We start from the raw sequence: 24,026 nt of genomic DNA, 5'->3' as shown, positions 1-24,026 counted from the left end.
CAAGCGCACATGGAGAAAAACTAAAGCGAAATTAATTGACAATTTAGTCAACAAATAAAAACGAGATGAAAATGTTTGACAGAGATTTTATCCAATCAGACCTAATTTCGTCATGTAGAAAGTAAGGGCAAGTTAGGCATGTATACAATCACAGCTTCTTTGGCTATGTGGAAAGGTTGGATGAGATATGGGGGAGATCCAATCACAACTGCTTTTGCTGCGTTGTGGCGGGGTAAGCTGGGGAGAGATCCAATCAGTCGACTAAATTTGCTGTAAATTTCGTTGACTAAAATGTTGGGAGGTTTTGTCAACTAAAACTAGACTAAAACTAAAACAATTTAGGTGAGTAAATTATGACTAAAACTAAAAGATATTTTTTGCAAAAGACTATAACTAAAACTAAATTAAAAAGTGCTGTCAAAATTAACACTGGTGGTCGCGTGCAATGCTACCTTCTTCTTCTTTCTCCTCCTTGGGGAATTTGCAAACTACCTACGTGCATCCTGCTTCCTTCTAAGTACAGATGCTATTGGGACCAGGCACAGATCGATGTAGCTAAGCACCCCTAATGAGAATAACACAATGCAAAGTTTGAATCTAAGTAGATTTAGCTCAAATAATCAGCAGGTAAGAGACAGACCAGCAGATGAGTTTACCTCTTCACCTTAGTTGGCCTCTTGTTAGTAACCGCCTTCTGTAAGATGTAGGAAAGCCTGAAAAATTCCCAAGTGGGACACTTCCACATTTATTGTAAGTCAAAGAAAAAAATCCTTTAAAGTTCTTACCGCAGACCTGGTTTCAGCTATCTAACCAGAAGTTGCAGAGGTACTGAGACGAGGGAACAGGAAGTCAGATGAGGTGATTGCTGATCTCAGAGTTGTCTCCATATTTGAAGGTGCAGCCCTTTGGTGGTTTCTTCCTGTAACACCTGCAAACAGAGCTAGGTTTATTAAAACTACACCCATGACTCAGCTGGATGCAAATGCAAACCCAGGTTGAAGAGCAAGTACATCTGCAGCCTTGGATATAAAATACAGGTTTTTACTAAATCACTGAGATTATTTCTGTCTGCAGAGCGGCTCTGCCTCCACCAAACTTCAGCGCTACAGCAGCTGCTTTTACTGATTCAGCCTCATGTGGGACTTCTTAGTGAAATCCGCTGCTGTAGCGTGCGTCTCTCTGCTCACGCCTCCTCTCTGAACTCATAAATCACTGAGCAGAAAACAGAAGTACATCAGGCACATTCTCCTCTGTTGTTCTTGTTCACCTTCGGACGCCAGGCAGCTAACTCAGTCCCGGTCCAGCCAGGTGACCCGGCCTGGCCTCAGCCTCGCTCCCCAGGTTTGACACCACCCTCTCTGGCTCCTCTCTCCAGGTATGAGTGCTCTGCAGTTGCAGAACCTGGCCACTTTAGCGGCGGCGGCAGCAGCGGCCCAAAACTCAGCCAGTCCCTCCACCGCAAACCCCCTGTCCTCCAACGCCGCCTCCCTGGGAGCGTTGGCCAGCCCAGGTAACACCGCAGCCACTCAGGCCGGGGGTGGGGGCTCCTACGCCGGGGGGAGGGGGGCCGACGCCTGCCTACGTCCTCAGCTCTGCACCGTTCCCATTACCCCATGACCCCGGCACTCCACCTCCGCCATCACTGAACCCATCAGCCAGTCATGGTCTCCACATCTCCATTGTTCAGACCCCTCTGACACCTCGCCATGGTGTGTGTCTTCACCTTGACCTTCATCTCACTGTAGACGCCATGCTGTGTTCTTGATGCACTGCCTACCTGCGTCCCACTGTCTTTGAACGCCTCACGTGTCTTTGAACACCTCACGTCTTCACCATGTGGTCCAACCACCTCGCCATCCAGCCATAAACGCACTGTATACGTGTGCGCGTGTGCATGTTTGTGTGTTTCGTGCTTAAATGTGTCCGTCTGGTTCTGATCTGTGTTTCTGTTGTTTTATTGTTGGTGTTTGTTCCTTGAAGACAAATGTAGAAACTTTCAGACTGTTGCTTTCCAGGAGGTGGGGCCTGTTTGTGCCCGAATGTCTTTGTTGGTGGGGTTTTTTTGGTTGAAGATTTACAAGGAAATTCTGTCACTTCTAACACCTTTTCAGACCGGTATTAACACCCAATTTTTATCCTGTTTGGACATTCAGATACAGGGTGGTAATCCTTGATGCTTTGTGTGGACAATCCTCAACGTGGACTGAAAACGGTTTGACATCTGATGCCTCAGACTGATTACAGAGACAGTCTGGGATGTCTTCATCTGGATTAGTCTGGTTGTAGATGCAACTAATGCTCAGTTATGACCGCCCTATCAACTAGCATAATCTACTGTTTACTGCTAATGAAACGGCTCTTCATTTGGGACCATTCTGTCTTTTTAATAGACCAGATCAGACCACTAAAATGGCCCTGTTTAGACCCAATTGCAAGCCATCACCATCAAAAGCCATCATTTACCATTGGGCTAACAATAAGCCTCAGGAAACACAAAATACTCTTGCAGTCTAAGAAAATCAACAATGCGTCCAAGACGCCCCACGATTCAACAAGTCTGGCATGCCAGAATTTTTCGTGCAGTTAGCTTGACACCCTGACCGTACGTCACCAACGTGTATCCCGACCAAAAGGAGCAGTTCCCAGCTGGGAGACCTGCAGTTGACATAAAGATGAGCTAGCATGTATAACTGCATTTTGCAAGGCCAATGCTTCAAGACAACCCAGACATCTCTCCCCCAGCAACATTTTCCAGCTCCTCCCGGGGATTCTGAGGCTTTCTCAGGCCAGATGGCATATACTAGTATATTCCCTCCGGTGGGTTCTGGGTCTACCCTCGGGTCTCCTCCTACTCAGAAGTGCCTGGAAAACCTCCAGAGGGAGGCTACCAGGAGGCATCCTAATCAGATGCCTGAACCACCTTAGCTGGCTGCCTTTCACCTGAAGAAGCAGCGGCTCTACTTTGAGATCCTTCCAAAGGAAGGAAACTCATTTTGATGGCTTGAGCCCATGATGATGAGTTCATGACCATAGGTGAGGGTTGGGACAAGATCAGTTCCCTCTTCGCCCCACGGTGCGGTACAACGTCTGCAATACTGCAGAAGCTGCACTGATCCACCTGTCAATCTCGCGGTACCTTCTACCCTCACTGAACAAGACGCTGAGGTACTTGAAGTCCTCCACTTGGGGCAAAGACACTCTCCCAACCAAGAGGAAGCAACCCACCATTTTCCATCAGAGAACCATGGCCTTGGACTTGGAGGTGCTGACCCTCATTCTGGCTATCGTACTCGGCCTCAAGCTGTCCCAGTGCCTACTGGAGGTCCCCAGCTGAAGAGGCCAACAGAACCACATCATCTGCAAAAAGCAAAGCTGGAACTAAGAACTTCAAAAATTCTAAAAACATTTAAAAACATACCAAAACAACGGAAGGAAATCAACAGTTAAGACTCAACAGTAAACAGGTTGGTCTTCAGCTTTCATTTGAAGATGCCTGCTTCACATCTACAGGTAGACTGTTCCAAAATGTTGGTGCGTGAATAGAAAAAGCAAGCTCTCCAGTTGTCTTTTTCAAACACTGGGGACACTTTAGGAAAGTATGGGTTGCCAAATCAGACAGGTATGACAGTGCAATGCCATTAACTACTTTATAAGTTAGACGCAGCACCTTAAAGTCTGCTCTAACGTGAACAGCACTGGAGTAATGTGTTCACATTTACTCACTCTGGTCAGAACATGAGCTGCTGCAGACCTCCAAGGCTCTTTAATGGCAAACTAGTCTGGGAGGAAATGCTCAGAAAACAGTTAAATTCATTACCGGGTTGTTGTGTCAGTGGGTTTATGATTTGAGGCTGGTGTGTTGAGTAGAGTGTGGCTAAAGTTAGCAGCTAGCTCCACCAGCTTTTGTGTCTTACTGCAAAGTTAATGTAGTTACTCATCACTTATGTGATGTTTATGTCCAGTGGAGAGAGCCAGGAGAGCATCAGGAAGCTTTATTACATTTTTTTTTAGTTTTTGATTCAGATTTTAGGCCTATATTTATAAAAAAAAATAAGGTAGATCAGCAGACCCCTAAATCTCTAAATCCCTAAATCTGTCTTCATGACTCCGTCGTAACTGATCTAACCAGTACCCACTAGATTTATTTACTCAATACATACATCAGCGTGGCCTTTAAAAGCATTTTTATGACAACACAGAACTGATGTATGGGCTGCTGTCTGCAAAAGAGGCGGGAAGGTGCATCCTGATATCAGGCCATCACTGATGATGCGTTGTATGTAATGCATCAACTGAAGGGATGCCACCTTGTATCCCAGTGACCCAAATGCTTCACTAATGCACCCATAAGCTCAAATCTTATGGTTAATTTTGGGGTTCAAAAATGCAGTTTCATTATTAGTCCCTTACTAATGCCCATTTCAAAGTTTTCCTGAAGAGATCTGCTGTAAAAACTCTAAACTCACCTCTGAAGTCATTTAGACTTTCAAATAGACCAGAGAGAGCGGCCTGGTTTAAAACAGCAGACTATCCCTTTAAGAACTCAGAGGTTGATGTCTGAACTTGACTGAGGTTAAATACCGCAGCCTTCAGACTCTCTTCTTCCTTTCTTCCTCGACTCCATCATCCTCTCACCCGTCCTGCTTCCTCCTCTTCCTCCTCTCCTTGTGTTCCTCCTCGTTGCCCTCGTCTTTTCCCGCTGCCCTCCTTTTGACAAGCTCCCTGTTTCTGCTCCATCATCCCCCGCCCCCCTTTCATGTCGGCTCGGCCTCGCTCCAGCAGCCTTGGTTTTTTGCTGTCTTCTTTTGGAGCGCACTCCCGACAGAGCATGAATATGAAAAGCTAACCCCCCTACCCTCCACCCCTCCCTCATGTTAACACTTACCCCTCTTCCTCCCCACTTCCTACCAGCCCGTTCTTGTCTCGTCTCTCCTCACTTATTCTCTCTTCACTTTTCACCTTCTTCTTTTTTCACCCCAGCCTCTCTTTCTTTTCTTTCTGACTCTGAATGTCAGTCCAACCTTGAATAGTACGCGCTCAGGTGGAGCTGCTCGGTGTGAATGAGCGGCGCCTTTCTGCATGTGTCAATGAAACAGAAACGTCACAGCAGTTTGATAAATATAGATAGTTCTGCATGGAGACAGACAAGCATTTTTGTTCATGCACCAACATAATCCTTCCTTTATTACAGCGTTTCTCAGTATCTAAAGATCCTGCTACGCTGGCATCTCTTTGATGAAATCAAGGAGAAATTGACTGAATCATCCTGCTTTTCTTACCCTGATGACATTCTTCAGAAACATCCATCCTGAGTGACCAAACTCCTGCACATAACAGCCCATTTTCAGCAAGTGATGTCTGTCTGTCTGCTGATAGAGTCTGCTCTACAGAAAAGCCGTTTAAGATGGAGCCAAGCCTCTGAGATCATGGTTTGGTACTCCAGCATGCACTGTGCAGCAAATGGAGGCAAATTAGCCAGGAGGCAGTCGGTGCCTCCCTTATTTTATCAGAGAAAGGCATTGGCATTGGTGACGTGAAGCTTGCATGCAGCTGCTCAGCCACGAAAAACCCATTCATGAAGCTCCAGCTGCAGTTTTAGTGTTTGCATTATCGACAGTGGAAGCTCAGAACTCTTCAGCTCTGGACCAGCAGGGTCTGTGATCTTCCTCTTCATAGCTGAGCTGCTGTTGTTCCTAAACTCTTCCACTTTGGCAGTTATAAAGTGTAATAGTTATAAAATGGCATAAATGAGTTAACAGTGGCAAAAATAGGTTAAAATAGGGAAAAGATGAGATAATGAGCTCTGCAGAAAGATCCGTTTGATCATAAATGTTTAAACATGGAGACTGCATACACATATGAACATATGAACTCCCAAATTCATACGTCACTTTGGAAATAAACTTTGTTGGGGGAGCTGGTAGACTGAAACGAAAACTCACCTTAAGAAAAGGATGGACTTGTGAGGCTGGACGGACTTGAATGAAGCCGTGATTTTCTTTACTAGCAGAATAAAGTCAATTAAGTCTGTTGATGGTCTTTCAGGCGTGCTGGTTTGTGTTCTATACAACCAAACCAGCTATGGTACAGAAACCCCAGCCAACCTCTGTATGCCGTCTGAGGAGCTCCTGGATATTAAACCGATTTCAGTACACAGTGAGGTGTATCCACTCTGTGGATGCATGCAATAATCCAGCTAACATTATTCTCCTGCTCCATGACACCAGAGTTAGTGTCTGGTTAAACTCATTTTTAACATTTTTAAAAAAGTTCAGGCCCAAACTTCTGGTCAAATGCTCTTACTATTCTGCCTACAGCCACCTGGCAGTAGAAGTGACTGTAGCTCCAGTTAAAGTTAATGTCATAACACTGTTTCACCCAAATGTAAACAGCAATGGACAGATAGCATTGATAGCATCTTACAGGGTGTTTTTTTTTCCTACTGTTGACTGAGAAGCAATTATAATTTGCATTTTGCCCAAATTATTCATCACTTGTCCACTGCTAGCATCAATGATGACCACTAGATATCAGTTTGTGCAGCATGGATGTTAATGGAAGGTGTAAACAGGGTCTTTATTATAAAGAAAAAGGTTGTAATCTCCGTGCACCATCCCACTGACCACAACCACTGACACAGAAGGTCACATGGTGCACGTTTCACGGTACTGGGTCCAAGTGAAAGTTTAAGTGCGTTTGTGTTCTCTGTGTTGAATTTTGTTGTTTTTACCTCATGATTTCAAACCAAGGATTTCCAACATTAATAAGAAAGAGCTGAAAAGTTTCAGGGTTCTTAAAGATTTCTCTAAATGGTCTCCTCTGATTGTGCTTTCACCTCTCTGCCTCTGTCTGACGGTCGTTGTGTTTCTTTAATGCAATTACAGCGCCACCTTGAATGCTTCGATTTACCTGCTTTTGTGAGAACAAAACAGCTCTCCTCTAAAAACCCTGTCATGTTTTTCATCCTTGTACGATTACAGTACATACCAGAGTGTTTTCATCTGTGGGGTCATGGTGCCGATGAATTAGAGGAGCTACTCATGATGGTTAGCTCGCATCAGAGCAGCGTCCAATGAAATGACAGAGAATGAGATGGCTGTGGAGGAAGCCGGTCACCTCGTCTCAGTGCTTCCCTCGACCTCCTCTCAGAGTTAGGTCAAGGATGTGTTCCTAGTGTTCTCCATTCACTCAGGCTCTTCTTATTCTCTACATGCATCCTCAAGTGTTTCCTCAGTGATTCATCTTTATTACATAGCTCTGAACCCACAGGAAGGCTAGGGCTCTGACGCTGGTGCACAAGTCTGGCCAGGCAAATCCAAGAAACATGAAAGCATTTACACCAAACGCTCGATATGCATGGATTTAATATAGAAATACAAAAATATTCAAATAATTTCATACTTCTCTGGTATGACATACCAGAGAGTAAAGATGAACGCAGAAGGTACCATGAAGTAAAACCATACTAAACACTCCCATCAGATATGATGCCATAAAACACCATGACATTTAAAACTATAACAAAAACAATGTAGTACTTGTAAACACAGTAAATGCAGAAAGATTAGATACAATCCAACAGGAAATGATACTCAGCATATATATTATATAATACAATGCTGTATTTGATAATGCAATACCATGAGATGATATCACTATAATATGGGAGGATACCAGATGGTACAACACAACCCGTTTCATATAAATGATTTATCACCATGGGATTTGATCAGAAGGATAAGAAAGAGCATGATAACATGCAAAACAATTTTATTCAAAGGCACCAGACAATGTGACACCGCAGTGTCCAATGTGTTCAGGTAAAATATAGTATACGATACAGTATGTAACGTTAGGTCACGTTACGGCATGGTAAGTCTCATTACATTACAATGAAATATGTTACTATAACATTCCTTACAGAATGCTATGTTATGATAAAGTATGATATGTTACATTACTTACAACAATACATTACATTACGACATGTGACATCACAATGTATTATGTCTCTTTACTTCACATAACATAACATTAAGTCACTTTATGATACACTAGAGAAGGTTACATTACATTACGATACAATACAGGAGGCTATGTTACATAACATTACATTATATGTTTCCCCACAATGCATTACATTAGATTACGTCATGTTATGAAAAATCATTTTTATCTTTCTGCAATGGTTAATACACCAATATGTAGAAGCTCTTTAACCCAAATGACAGCTTTAATGCTAAAATATAATTATTATTGTTATCCATGAATTTTCAAATTTACTGATTTACAAAACACTGAAAAAAATAGTAAAGCACATTAATATTTCTTGATTAATATGTTAAATTATAGTTATTTACTTGCATTCCTAAACAGAAAAATGAGTTTTAGTGGTTGAATGTTCTGCTTGATTCATTTCTGACTTCTCAGAGAAGCCCAGTGAGCCGGCTCAAATTTGGATGAATTCAGTTTGACACCCTCCATTCCTGTTCAAAATGGTAAAACGTGGAGAGCTGACTGAAAATGAAAGAGTCCGCATTAAAGCACTTCATGATGCTGGATGGTCTCTGAGACAAACATGACAGGTGGTCTAAATTTGTTAAGCACTGTATGTTTCCCCACAATACATTACATTAGGTTACATCATTACATTAAGTTACCTTAAATGATCTTAAGCTGTGTTGAATTATGTGACTTGTGTTACCTTGTCTTACACGATGTAAAGATACGTGATGTTATGTTACATTAGATATCAGTATGATATATGTGGATATGTTTCCTTATGCCACGTAACATTACATTAAGTCACTCTATGACACAATATAATACGTTTCATGACATTATGATGCAATACGTTATGGCTATGTTATGTTACATTATGTTATGATATGTTACGATACGATACGTTTTGTTATGTGACATTATGTTTCGCTACATTACATGGAGTTAGGTCATGATACCGAAATGTTACATTACGATACAATAGGTTATCTTACATAAGGTTATGATACATTGTAATACAATGGGTGAAATAATGTTGGGTTATATACATTACACTACGTCATATTGCATTTTGTTACAGTATAATACATTAAGTTACAGTTTGTTGCGTTAGGTTATGTTAGATCACACTACATTATGATACAACACTACAGTTACATTACGTTACGTCCCGCCACAATAAGTTGCGCTATGTTATATTACAATATGTTATGTTCGGATGTGTTATGCTAAGTTATGCTAGATAGCATTATGATGTGATACGTTGATATGACATTTCTTTGCATCACATAAGACTTAAGTAACATTACAATACAATACAGTATGTTACATAACATTATGATACTACACAGTAGGCTATGTTCATACTTTATGTTATGGTGCTTTAGGGTACAATATGTTTTGCAATGTTATGTTATATGTTACAAAACATTATGATACAATACAGTAGGCTATGTTTATAATTGTTATGGTGCTTTAGGATTCAATATGTTTTGCAATGTTACATTATATGTTTCACAACATTCTGTTAAGTTGAGACGTGAAATAATGTTAAAGTATAATACACTATGTAACATAACATTTTGTTACATTACATTACATTAGGTAACGGTATGTTACATTAGGTAATGATACATTATGCAACGTTATGATAAGACACTACATCAGTTACATCACGTTACATCACAATATGTTGCATTTTGTTAAGTTCCATTATGTTAGGATATGGAACGTTATGTTAGATATCATAATAATATATGTTTATATGTTTCCTTACATCACATAACATTCCATTAAATCACATAACAATTTAACACAGTATGTTACATATATTGATACAATATGGTAGGCTATGTTGTGTTATATTAGGTTATTATGGATTATAATACAAAATGTTTTGTAATGTTACATTTTATGTTTCGCAACATTACACATTACATTCTGTTACATTACAGTGTGTTATGGTATGTTACATTAGGTAATGTTACATTACGAAAGGTTATGATAAAACACTACATTAGCTACATTACAATAATAACTTAATTGTGCATATGGAGAACAAAAGTAAAAACCATGACAGTTCTGTATAGACACTGAAAAAGTAAAGTGCATATAAACATAAATAATATTTCTTTCCTCTTGGAAATTGTGATAAACTTCACATAACATGGTTATGGTATGTTGTTGTTTGGTCGAGTGCGGCCTCCGTCCATACAACGCGAATCACAAGCACAGTGACCCTCACTGGCCAGGAGGTGAATCAATTCAGAGGATTTGCTGAATGGATATTGAATTGGGGGGGGGGTATTGTGATGCATCGATTTATCGATATTTTTACCCACCCCTATAAAATATGAAATTAGCTAGCATGATCCTGGCCCTAGACTCTGATACAAAGATCTCATGATATAAATCCTTGTGTCCCAGCCTTTTTGAGCTGCAGCATATTTTTACATGTAAAAATTCTAGGGCACAAAATGTGATCAAAAATGACTCAAAGCAGCTTATCATAGATCATACTATTGCTCTTTAGCCTCTCATTTATTTACTGTCACTCAGGGAGAAACCTGGGCCTGTGTAGAGAAACACAGATGTAAAATCCCTGCAGGAACTGAAGACATAAAGCACATATGAGACTCTTCCTTCACTGCTCTCTGTCTGTTTTTCATCTTTATAGCTGTCAGCCTTGAAAGGCTGGCTAAACAGCCATCATAGCATCCACAGGAGGTGTCCGTATAATTTATCACTATATTTTAAAGCAGTCATTTTTTACCGCGATACCTTCAGAACCTGCTTTGGGAAGCCGGCCACCTTCTGGGCATAAAGAACTTCAGCCATGTTTCTCCGCAGGGCTTTTATTTGTTTTCATTTCTCACAGAAATCTATTTCACAATTACAACAGCTTACTGTGAATGTGTGAAAGCAGCTCCTTTATATAAACTCAACCTTGTGTTTAATATTATTTTTAACATTTACTGCATAGAGCAGCCTTCACCTCAACCCAAGGAAATGTTTGTGAAATGTTTTTATAACACGTCTGCTTCTCTCTCTCCTACTCTCCCTCTTCACCTCGCTCCTCATCCCTTCTCTCTTTCTTTATCTGTTTCTTCTCCCTCCTCTTCTTCTCTCCTCTCCTCCCTCCCTCCCTCTCAGCAGCGGGCACCACAGCCAGCTCCAACGCCGGCGCCATGAACTCTCTGACCTCTCTGGGCACCTTGCAGGGCCTGGCAGGCGCTACTGTGGGCCTGAACAACATTAATGCACTAGCAGGTAGCATCAACAGTGAGTATTCACTCAGCCATCAGCCACCCCACCTACACCTCCACCTCCATGCTCACTTCATGCTAGGGCTGGGCAACGTGGACCGAAAATCACAGCTCTGAACTATAATTTACAATATCTGTTTATGAAGATACTAAGAAGTGGTAGTCATGGTAACAGAATGCCAAACTCTGATTTTCCCTAGTAAAAATCGAACTATACTGAAACCTACAACAAAACTACAAGTTCTAGATGCCCAGTTTTGGGCATTTTTTATTTTCAACCTTCAAAAAATGTCCACAGTTTTGCAGACGTTGAACTGGGTCTTCATCCATCCCTCACCAACGGTCATGGGCTTTGGATAACTGGAGGAAACCCCAGGGGTGACCCAGAGCTTGCTGGAGGGATTATCAATCCTATCTAGCCTGATTTTGTCTCACTTATAAATGCACTGATATATTTTTAAAACTCAATCTATTGCCCAGCCCTACTTCATCCACACCCTGCAGCAACATGGCTGCAAAGAAACCTGAGCAGATGCAGAGAGACGCAGGGTTAAACAAGGCGTGATTAGAGTTTGACTTTTATGGTTTTTTTATGCATTGAACTTAATGAATTTAGACTGAATACTAACATTTTTAGAAGCTTTTACATGCAAAAACACTCAGACTGCAATGCTTACAATTACAGGCTTTAAAAGGAACATGCAACTTTGCAATTTTACTTTATAACCGGATTGATAGAGCATTGCAGCTGCAGGGTTTTGGCATTTTTGTCCATGGAATAAATAAAGTACAACCCTTTAAACTGGATAAATCATAGAAAAAACAGTGGAATTGCCTTTGTCTTCTTTTAAGGTGATTTTTTCTCTCTATAAAGGACTGATCTGTTTGTCAATCTTAGCACATCAAAAACCCATCCAGCGTCAAACTCTAAAGCCATGAGCCCACTGTAGGGTAGATTTAGAAAGAACAAGCACTTCAGCACAGCAGGGAAAGCTCAGAAGAATTCTGAGGTTTTTAATCCATGCATTACCTTTTCTTGTACCACACTAGATTACCTGAGGCATGAAGCTTCCCCTGTGTAACATTTTTGATATGTGCGATTCCAGATCCTCCCTCTGAAAACCCAAAATAGCCAATGAGAGGGAGCACACATGCAAGGCCAGAGGCATCATTCAGGTCATCAGCTGGAGCTCTGAGGTTGATTTCTCAACAATGTGTGGAAGGATTTTCTTAAAACTTTGCACATTTTCACTCTGGCTCCATCTACTGTTTACATGGAAATAGACATAAAGGGAGATCGTTTAATCAAATTTTAACCCTTTCAGCACCAAAGTCATAAAATTGCTACAAGCAACATTGCTGAATTAAACAGGCTGTAGCTGCAAATATGGTGCCTAATGTTGTTACTACTTTACACCAGGAGATGGCGGACATGAGTAACTTCAATCCCAGCAGCATTTGTGGGCGTGTTTCTATTCAAAGTTTTGAAGAGAGAGAGTTTGAAGACGCACCACCAGTCGAGGAGACGAGGAAGTGGTAGAAGTGGTTGTAGTCAGAGCGTAAAAGAGAAAAAGAGAGCAAATTGTAGCGAGAATACTCACAATGCTGGGAGGAATAGTGGAATACTCACCTCTGTGACGATGACGTTCAAGCATCTGATGAGACCAGCGTTGTGTCAGAGCTACAGCGACTCCGTGCATCATGAGAGTCCACCAGCAGCACATACCGAAGCTGATGCTTTTCCTCACCAGGGCCGGGGTGGGAGTAATTGGCGAATGCCAATGAGGGGACTTGGTGGGGGTTTCAGGGGTGGTCAGTACACAACGTTCAGTTGTCCAGTGAGACCGAAACTGCTGTGCATCTGTGAGCAGCCACCGTGAGTCTGTGCGCCATGAGAGTCCGCAAAGCAGCACATACCAAAGCTGCTGCTTTTCCTCACAGTAGCCCGGGCGGGGACATGGTGGGGGTTGCAGGGGTGGTCAAAACATGAATATTTACAGAAGTAGCGGGAATTTTAAAAAACACCGCGGAGGTAGGGGCAGACATGGTAGAAGCAGTGGCGGTGGTGACGTCAGAATATGCAAATTAGATGAGTGAATTTACTCCCACCACAAACTTTGGGTCATACTGAAGAGTTTTCTCATTTACAGTATGCCTTTATCTCTAACCACTTTCAAGCTACAGCCTTTTGAAATCTTGATATCAAAACTGAATATTTTCTTGAAAAAACTGGCACCTAAAGCGTTAACAAAAAAAAAGAATAAATCAGGTACAAAATATGCAAAAGTCTCACTGATGTGGTCAGGAGGTGCATGTTTGCACAACAAACCAGGGTACATTTCAGTGTTTGGCTCCTCCTGTAGTCTCTCTGTATCTTTATTAAATCTGTCTTCACTCTCTCAATGAAAGCTTCCTCATTCATCCACCTGACCAAAGTCATTCCATTTCTCCATCTCTCCATCTGCTTCCTGGTTGTGTCCGGGTTATGCTTGCTGTTAAAGTGCTGTGGTGCCGTCCGGGCAGAGCTGGCGGGCTGCTGTCACCTCACGCGGCTGTCCATGTCGTTGTCGTCTCTCCGTGTTCTCGTGTTGTGTGACTGTTGTCTGTCTTAAGGGTTCAGTGTGAGAGGGTTTCAGAAGGTAAACTTTTATTATGAAGCCACCATTCAATGCTTCTGATGGAACAATAACACAGGGCAACAAAATATTGATTTGAAAAAAACCCTTCCTGGAAAAACAGACAAATATGATTCTTTTCCTACGAAAACAATACGGTGCAAAATTTTATAAGCTGCATACAATTACTGTGTACATGTAAAATTAGTGTAGAGATGCTTCAGTACCGGCTTTTTTCTAGCACCAGCCCTGGAACTGAGTGGGGGGAAAAGGGGACTAAAGACCCTGTCTGAGAGAGGATTCCAGCCATATGATGTAAGTCCACCACGCTGCAGCCCTTAATTTCAAATACAATTATTTCTGCACAAGCAAAGCTGCAAGGGTCCTTTTAAAATCATATTAAGTCTTATAAACCATTGAATTCATTGCAGTGTGTTGCCAGGATTAATATTAAAGTATGGCCTGATATTATGCATGTTTCTGTGAACATGTGAATCATATGAATGCCTCCGTGTGCGGTCTCCCTGTCCTCACTGCGTGTGTCCTGCCTCTGACCTCTGGGGAGACGAGCTGGGATCTTAATCAGCGCTGTTATTACAGCACAGATCGCGTACGAGCGGCCTCTTCCTCCACATTATTCTCCTCTGACCTTTCTGCTCCGAGGCTCGAGTAGCTGTATCCGCCATCTAAATCATACACGCCTCAGCTACAGGAACACGCACACATGGCCGTGTTTTCAAACCAAATGGGTCGCTTTAGTTTAGCATCCTCCCCGCGCCCCCTCCCGCCACCAACAGCCCTCATTTAAACACATCTAGGCCTTAATTGAATTGCAAAGGTCACCGGTGCAATTATTCCTGAATAAATGAGTGACCTATAATCCGGAGCTCTGCGGTGATAATTTATTTCACTGTGTCTGACGGTGAGGCGACAGGACGCCGAGCCAATGTCAGACCCCCACAGACAAGATGCCCTCCGCCGTGATATTAAGCCGTTACAAGCAGCTAATGAGTGTAACTGCTGCGTTCCTCCACTTTCTAAACCAGACCCCTCCAGTTCCCCCCCCCATCATGGCTCCACGTGCCTGCTCTCACTAGGAAAGTAAGACGTCACGGGTTTGAAACACACATCAGCACGCTGTTGTGTTGAACTTTGATCCTCTCTGAATGGACGTCATCAGATATCTGAGAGAGTACAAACAAAACAAGGGCTGATAATGTGGGATTAAAGATTTCTGTGGTCACATACTATAAATCAGTGGTTCTCAAATGGTGTGGCAAGGCACACTAGTGTGTGTTAAGGCAAGTCTAGGTGTGCCGTAGGAATTTGGACCATACATTAATACCACAGCTTTATGGCGAGTACTGTAACCAGGCCTGCCCACAGATCTGGATCCCTGAAAAAATACCTCCCCAGTTGTGATTTATTGATGATATCAGTGTGTGTGTGTGTTGGATTAGTAGCATTGGTGCTAGCATCCTGGCAAACAGTTACCTCATTAAGAGCTGAAAAGTGTGGCAAGCTATTATTGGTTTGAAAATGTTGTTGAAATTATTAATTCATGCTACTTTTAACCGAGTTAACATTTTTCTACCCCTTTGTTGCCACTTCTTTTTACTACTTTAACCCATTTGTGCAACCTTTTTGGAACTTCTTGCCACATGTAACCTATTTTTGCTCCTTTTTTACCACTTTTCTGCCACTTGTGATCTATTTTGCCACCATTTTGACTCTAAGAACCCTTTGTTTGACCACTTTTTGCCCAATTTTGCCCTTTTAATCACCTTTAACCCATTATTTACCACCTTTGTACAACATTTAACCCTTTTAGACCAAATGTAACCCATTTTTGCCACTATTTTGACACTTTCAACAAGTTTTTGCCAATTTCAACCCATTGTTTGGCCACTGTTTTTTTTTTTTTTTTTATCAATTTTCACCCATATCTGACTTTGTCTTGCCACTTTTTGCGTACTTTTGCCTTCTCCATGATCCCCAGAACGGCCCCAGAAAGCTCTCCCCTTTTTCCCCCCTTATAGGCCACCTTGACTGTATCATTATTTAAAAAGAATACTTTGTATCGATTTAAATATGGTGTGCCTTGAGGTTTTGGCTTAACCTTTGGTGTGCCTTGGGTGGAAAAAGTTTGAAAATCACTGGTCTTAAAAATATACTAAAATTGGTGCAATGACTTGGTTTAAATAATCAACTAACTGCTTGTTAATCTACACTAAACATGGCATAGTTACCAGAATGCAAATGTGTGAATTACAGCTAATTTACCAGCAAACGTCCTAGCATCTACTGTCATTTGAGTTGGTTAACCAACCATTAGCTCCTCATTAGTTAGGAAGTGACTTTGCCAATTAATTGTAGGTTAACTAGCTGTTAGCTGCTCATTTGTACCACTTTGGAGTAGGTTAACTAACCATTAGCCGCTCATTTACTACCCAGAAACTTTGCTAGTGTGGTGCATGCTAACTAGCCCTTAGCTGTTTATTCTTTACCTAGTTGTTATGCTAACATGTTGTATGATGAATAGCTGTTAGCTGCTAGCTAGTTACCTTGTAAGCATGCTCATTGGGGAACGATAAATAGCCATTAGCTACTCATTCATTACACAATATCTAAGCCTACTTCGTACATGTTAACTAGCTATTTGCTACTTATTTGTAACTGTATGTAAGTTAACTAGCTGCTAGCTTGTCATTCTTCATCAGAAAACTATTTCTATACCAGAGTTATTCAACCAAAGAGCCAACTTATTGAAAAGTATATTTGCAAGAGCCACGATCTAAGTGATGAAAAGTGGCAACTGAAATAAGTTAAAGGTGGCAAAAGTGGTCAAAAAGCAGTAAACACTGGAAGAAAAGTAGCGACAAAGGGAAGAATGACCAAAAAAATAAGTTAAAGGTGGCAAGAAATTGTCAAAAAGTGGCAAAAATCAGAAAAAAAAATTGCCAAAAAGTGGCATTTAATTGCAACAGGTAGCTGAAATGGGTGAGAAGTGGCAAAAATAGGTAAGAAGGGGCAAACACTGGGGGAAAAATGGGGAAAATAGGTGGCAAAAAAGTGGCAAAAAATTAGTGAAAGGTGACTCAAATGGGCAAAAATCAGAAAAAAAAGGTGGGAAAATGGGAATTAAATGGAATTTAACTGCAAAAGGCAGGTTAAATTGGTGAGAAGTGGCAAAAAATAAGAAAAATAGGGCAAAAAGTTGCAAAAAGCAGAATAAAAGTGTTTCCATTACACTTTTTCGATATATTTCGGTATCGAAACACCTGAAAATCCTCCGCATGAAAGCGTAAAAACTTTCTAGCGATATTTTAGGGGTTTTTTCGAAATTCAGGTGTTTCCATTACCAGTTTTTTATAGCATTATTAAGATTTTGCGCATTTGCAATGTAATGGAAACCCAGCTCCTGACAACCAAGTACGTATGCTAATTTAATGTAGGCTAACTGAGCTGCACTTAAATTTCCAGGTAAATATACCAATTTGTTGTGGTTCAACTAGCTGCTAGTGCACATGCTAATAAAGGTCAAAAGTAAAAAGCTGCTAATTGTTGCCTTGTAACTATGCCAGTCTGGTGTAGGCTAACTAGCAGCTAGCTGCTTTTGGTTCCCTAGTAACGATGCTAATTCTGTCTTCATATAGCTGCTGATTCATTGCAAAATAACTATACTGGTTTGGTGTGGATTAACTTCCCTTTATCACCTCCTTTATAACCGAGTAAGTTTGCCTTTTTGTGAAGGTTATGTTATTGTGATATTAGCTTCTCACGTGTTGCCTAATAACTTACTAGCCTTTAGGGCCTCATTGCTGGCTGCTCATTCAGTTTAATGATAGCTAGCTAGCTAGCAAGATAGATAGATAGACTGCCAATATCGTGTTCTTTAACTGTTAGCTGATTATTATTGCTGTAGGTTAGCTATACATCAGGTGTTCAAAAGTTAACAGGACTTTTGCAGATATGGTGGAGTTTATTTAGTCTTTAGCAAATGATTGGTTAGCTTTTATTCATAGCCTAACTACATTGCTATTTGGTGTAGGGGGACAAACAGTTAGCTGCTTATTTTTGACATAAAACCTTGACAGTTTGGTGTGTGTAAATAAGCCGATAGCTACAATTAACTATGCTGATTTACTGTGGATTACCTAACAGTTAAATGCTAGGTTAGCTAGCTTTTAAGCTGCTCATTCCTTACCTTAAAACTGTGATTATTTGGTGTGAATCGGCCAACACTTTGCTGCTCATTTGTTACCTGGCAGCTGTGCCAATTTGTTGTAGGTAAGTGAAGGCCAGCTGCTCGTTAGTGACCTGATAAGTATGACATTTATTTTGGTACCTTGTTTAGAAACTTTACTATTTCTTTCTTCTAATTGACCAGTTAGCATCTTTCCTCAGGATTTTATAAACCAACCAAACCTTAATGCTCTCTGCTTCCGGGCCAGTTATCTTTTCCTCGTCTTTTGTTTTTTTTTTCTAGTAAAGTTTATAACGCCCTCTATGCTGGTGTCAGTGGAGGCTGGTGGCATTTATTTCCATCCATTCGCCTGTTCTGGCTTTTCTTGTAAACATTCTTGTGTTGAAGAATTCTTGAGTTACTGTGGAAATAGACAAATACTTCTGCTTGCCTCTGCTATCACTAGTATAGAGGATTTATAATAAATAAATAAAAACATGGGGGCCACTGGAGGAAGCGCCCCATAAGAAGGCCCTAAAAAGTCTAGCTACACCCCTGCTCTGTTTTAACAGTGTTTTTCTGTTGTTTCTGGTCTTTCTCTCCATGTATCTGTGTTCTGATAAACATTCTTGTTCCTGTCATGTGGTGGCGTGTTTTAGTGCGTGCATGCCTGGCTGCGTACTTCTGTTTTAGAGGATTTGTGTGTTCGCAGCTCTGGCTGTCATCAGCTACACTCATCCTGTACGTTTCTGTGTGTAAACTAAAACTCTGTGTGTCCTGTGACCTGACGTGTTTGCTGTCATGTTTTGTCCCGGTATCGATGTGTCTCTGCGTGCCGTGACGTCCGTGTGCCTTAACCGTGAATGTTTGTGTGAGTATTCGTGTGTGTATGTGTGGTAAAAACACAACCTTCAGTGGGAGCGCTAATGAGTAAGTGCACTCTTCTTTCTTTATTGTTGGGTTTTATGTAAAGTTGCTCAAATGCTCTCAGGTATGGCGGCTCTAAACGGAGGCCTGGGCGGCGCAGGGCTTACCAACGGGACGGCGGGCACCATGGACGCGCTGACGCAGGCTTACTCAGGGATCCAGCAGTACGCCGCCGCAGCGCTGCCCACCCTCTACAGCCAGTCCCTGCTGCAGCAGCAAGGGGCCGCAGGCAGCCAGAAAGAGGGTCAGTAGATCCGGGGCCGTGTGTGGGAACGTCAGACGGTTTCAGTCTTTCCTGCTTAGAGAAAGTTTCCTCCAGGATGCACTCTGCAGAATAACAGAAATACAATACGAGGAAGAGGAACGTCAGATAGTCACCATGATAAACACGTGCTTTATTGATGAAATATCATTTATTTCTTAAGGTCAGTTCTGCACCTTGGACAGCCATCACAGGAGTGATTCTTTTTTAAATAAACGTGGATGGGTTGTGATTGCTTCTACAAAGGCTTTTGGTTGCAAAGACTTTTTTCTGTTCAAATCAATAAAAATGTCTTAGAAAGAGGAAATAATGACATGTTAGCTTCTTAGTAGAAAAGGCTGAACTTCAGGGTGCTTTTGGTGCATTTTAAATGCTTTTTATGCCAATCTTTTGTTTTAATATTCCAGGTAAAGCATGCATTGATTGGTCTATGTCTTTATTAGAATAAAGGTCATGTGGTAGACTAAGGCCTTGTTTACACGAGAAGGTTTTGCTTCGTTTTCCGTTTTCTTTTCCAAAAAGTTTCACGCTTACTTGGCAGCATTTTGAAAACAATCTCCACCTACACGAGAACGCAGGAAACAGAAAAACGCTGTAGTAAGGTAATTTACTGCACAATTAAACTGTCTCTACAACAAGGACAGTGTTTTTCATGTGTTTTTGATAACATGTAAGATTTTTATCATACACGGGTACATGAGAGTAATTCATCACTAAATCCTCATCATCATCACCATCATAGTGCGGCAGCGAAATTTTACACCACATATAAACACACAAATGCATTGCAAGACCTGTCTTATTATAACAAAATTCTGTTAAGACTGTTTGATTTTCCAGGGACAAATTTTTCTCCGAAAGCTTGTGATTTCTCATGGATTCTCTCAGAAAGTGCAGCACTTCCTGCTTTTAGCGCAGCAAAAGAATGATAGCCTTTTCAGAATAATATTTCTACTTAGACTTTTTCAATTTTATCTCTTCTTGAAGTGATTAACTCTTTTTTAACCTTAACACGGAAGCTTCAACCCTGTCTCCTCCATCAGCTGCCCATTGATATGTAGCCAGTGGAGGAGGAGACTGGGGAGTCTACGGGCTGAAGTAAGTTATTAAAACTTAAAAAAAAAAAAGATAGAGTCTAACTCATTTCCGAAAAGCAGATTTATAGGAAAATAGAAATATCATTCTGAAAAGGGGCTCCAGCTGCGCTCATGTGCAGCGCTGCACCTCATGAGAAAATCCAAAAGAAGTTAAAGGCTGTAGGAACTGAATTTGTCCATGGGAAATTAATTATTCTCAGCGGACATCTACGTTATAACAAGACTGATCTAGCAAAGCAGTTTTTGTGCTAATAGGAGCCGTGAAATTTCTCTGCCTCACTACGATGATGATGATGGTGATTATCATGATGATCGAAAAAAAGGTAAAAGTAATCTTTTCCAAAATTTTGCGTATGGGTTGAGTCAGAATCTGGTGCAGGCACGAAATACGTCTCCACTCCGCTGATCCAAGTGATGGTGAAGTAAATCAACACTTTGTTGGAGAAGTACAGTTAAATTCAAAAGAGTAAGCAGCACTAACAGTACACTGGTGTCAACCATTGTTTTGTTTTGGGCTTCCCATCCGTGCATGCGTTATAAGCCTACTTGCGCATGCAGGCGCAGTGTGCATGTCCGTTTTCAGAACGTGCCGGTTTCCCTGTTTACATGGAGACGGAGGCGTTTTGAAAAACTTCTACTCTGGAGCCCGTTTCCAAAAGTTCCGTTTTCAGGCACCAAAACACCGTTGCCGTGTAAACGGACACCCAAAACGATACAAAACTTTTGCGTTTTCACTCAAAAACATTGTCGTGTAAACGGGGCCTGACTATACAGCTCAGATTAGTATAACTATGGTCTTAAGGCTGCTTTCACACCTGCATCTTGTTTGTTTTGCTCTGATTCAGATGATTAAATCACACATTTTTGTATTTTTCCCTCGGCTTCAAACGATCCAGATGTGAAAGTGCCTTAAAATCTGTAGAGTAAAATAAATCTGCAGAAATTCTGTTTTCATGTTGTCATGATGGAGCACTAAGGGTAGATGAATGCGAATAAAAATGAGGCGGAAACATTAATTTTTAAAAAGTGGAGGAGGTCTGCATACTTTCTGAATACATAAATATATTTTTGTAGTTTTGGAGCCCATTATTTAAAAATATTTAGTTTTATCGTCTGTTTGCAGAAGGCTTCAGCTCTAAGAGTGGATCTTTGTCCGTTTCTTTTACCTTGAACTGATGCTTAAAGCCAGACTTTCCTCTTAACATAATTCTCAACTTTTTCTCTCCATTATTAAAAATAAAAACTAAAATCCTCTGACCCTTCTAGCTTCGCCTGGCTCTAATGTTTTCATTCTGCCCAGTGAAAATGGTCAATATTGTCGTCCGTCATTGTATGGCTCCTTTTATAATATCCTGGAAGAGAAAATGCTAAATTGATACGTGTGAATATCCGAGCTGTCGCAGAGTGCCACCTCCGTGCAGACGCTAAGGTTAAATTTCCCCCAAAAGCTTTTAACAAAAGCGTGGCATACAAAAGAGACGATAAAATATTAGCAGAAGAGAATGCAGCCACATACTGTTTGTTTGTTTGCTTCAAACAAAGATCCATTTGTAAAGAAGCTTTTTATTTCTTTGACAATCCATCCAGGAATTCAAAAACCCTGGAGGGAGACGCACTGAGCCATCTTTGACCCCTCTTAGGGGGACGGCGGCGTGCAGCCAGCGAGCGTGAATGAATCAAAGCGCTGGCGTGTAATTATTAAATGAAAACCAAAAGCTTTTATCTTTGTTTAACGCTCAATACAATCACAGAATCTTTTTTAAAAGCATACTCAAGGTTAGGCGATATTGTGCTAAGCGGTGTGCTTTAGCCGCGTTCCTATGACGACAGCTCCCACAATGCAGCGCTGCCTCTCCTGCAGGTTTTGTTGAATGAATAAGTCTCTCTGACCCTCACCGCCGCTCTGCATCTCGCCCCAAACAGGTCCTGAAGGCGCCAACCTCTTCATCTACCACCTGCCCCAGGAGTTTGGAGACCAGGACATTCTGCAGATGTTCATGCCTTTTGGAAACGTGGTCTCTGCCAAAGTCTTCATCGACAAACAGACAAACCTTAGCAAGTGCTTCGGTACGAGGGAGCGCTCGCTCACCGCTTTCTTTCTGAGTTCAGGGGCTCCGGCCTGCGAAGGATGCCGCCACAATGTCGGGTCCTTCGGAGGAGATGAACGAAATGTTTGTGCCATATGGGGTTTATCGCTAAAAAGAGGCTCTGAAATGAAAAGAGGAAGGAGCCAAAGGTTCAAGAGGAAAATACAACCACTAAATTCTTCTTATTCATTCAGATATCTGAGTTAGAAACAATTGGCAGCAGGAAAGCTGGAAATCTCTCACATCTCCGTCTCTGCACATCTGAGCCATAGTCCAGAGGCTTTAACAGGCATGCAGACAAGCTGAAACGTGCTTCCTCTAGCCCAGACTGCTGCAGGATTACATAAAATATCTTAACACAGCTATCTTAAGAAAATCAGAAAATTCACCTGGTGAGTCTGGTAGGAATCTTTGTTCAAGATGCAAAAGGCAAAAACAAAGCCCCATATTCCAAAAAACCAGGGCGCTATACCAAATGTAAATGAAAACGGAAGCCAATGACTGTCAAACCACTGACTTTTTAGCCACTTTTATTCCATTTTTGATGGTTGTTTTTTTTTTGCAGTTTTTTGCCCTTCTTTCGGCATTTTTCTCTTGCATTTTGTCCATCTCTTTGATAATTTTGCCCCTTTGTGCAGCATCGTACTGCAACTTTTGCTTATTTCAGATTCCTTTTTCCCCTTTTGTCCAATTTTTGCAACTTTATTGCCAGTATTTTCCTCTTTGTTGCTTTTTGCCCATTTTTGCCACCTTTCGCCCCATGTTTTACCACTGTATGCCTGTTTATGTAACTCTTTTAACCATTTTGCCACTTTTCTTCTGTTTATAAATTGATTTTGCCACTTTACACCCATTTTTGCATTGTTTTTGCCACTTTACACCCATTTTTGCATTGTTTTTGCCACTTTTTGACCATTATAGTCGCCTTCCACTGATTTTTGCCCATTTTCCCCACTGTTTTGCTACTTTATTGCCCATATTTTCCACGTACTTGTTGCATTTTGCCTATTTCTGTGATCATTTTGCAGCAACTTTCTGCAACATTTTGCTTATTTCAGCTGCCTTTTGCTATTTTGCCCCTTTTCTCCACTTTTTGCCCATTTTGCCCCCCCCCCCATGTTTTGCCCTGTTTAGGCAACTTTATACCAATTTTTGCAACTTTTCTTCCATTTTTGTATTGTTTTGCCAGCTTTTGTCTATTTTTGCCACTTTTGCAACTTCCCCTGCCACTGTTAGAACATATATGCCTGTTGGCATAATGCTTCTCCAGCTGTTTTACTTACTTTTAAAGCCTTTCGTCCCTACTTTTTTGGGATGTGTTGTGGCCATCAATTCAAAATGAGCTAATATTTTTCATGAAATGGTTAAATGTATCAATTTCAACATCTGATCTCTTATATAGTGAAGAAAATATGTGTTTGTAAGACTGCATTCCATTTTACACAATGTCCCAGCTTTTTTGGCATTTGGGTTGTATGTTGCAAGCAATTCAGGCTTATTTATTGTTTGTAGAACATAAAATCAGATCTGGACTAGTCAAGTGAACGGACCTTGAATTAAGTGTAGAGACATCACTGTGACTGTT

General features: G+C 41.2%; 1 protein-coding gene across 9 annotated transcripts in view; it reads left to right on the top strand.

Annotated features, from left to right (window-relative positions):
- Positions 1 to 24,026, top strand: part of celf2 (cugbp, Elav-like family member 2) — a 435,899-nt gene that overhangs the window by 394,720 nt on the left and 17,153 nt on the right. For 3 of the 9 annotated variants that reach the window (XM_041780681.1, XM_041780684.1, XM_041780683.1), the window contains 4 exons: positions 1,376 to 1,510; positions 11,155 to 11,283; positions 19,060 to 19,239; positions 22,278 to 22,421. In XM_041780681.1, the coding sequence (XP_041636615.1) occupies positions 1,376 to 1,510; positions 11,155 to 11,283; positions 19,060 to 19,239; positions 22,278 to 22,421 (588 nt within the window). The remainder of the gene's footprint in view (positions 1 to 1,375; positions 1,511 to 11,154; positions 11,284 to 19,059; positions 19,240 to 22,277; positions 22,422 to 24,026) is intronic. The other 6 variants (XM_041780682.1, XM_041780688.1, XM_041780686.1 and 3 more) reach the window with 6 other exon arrangements.

This window comes from Cheilinus undulatus, linkage group 23, assembly GCF_018320785.1.
Source record: "Cheilinus undulatus linkage group 23, ASM1832078v1, whole genome shotgun sequence".
Classification (NCBI taxonomy): domain Eukaryota; kingdom Metazoa; phylum Chordata; class Actinopteri; order Labriformes; family Labridae; genus Cheilinus; species Cheilinus undulatus.
The sequence above is the reverse complement of the archived record's forward strand: the minus strand, read 5'-3'. Positions and strand labels throughout refer to the sequence as shown.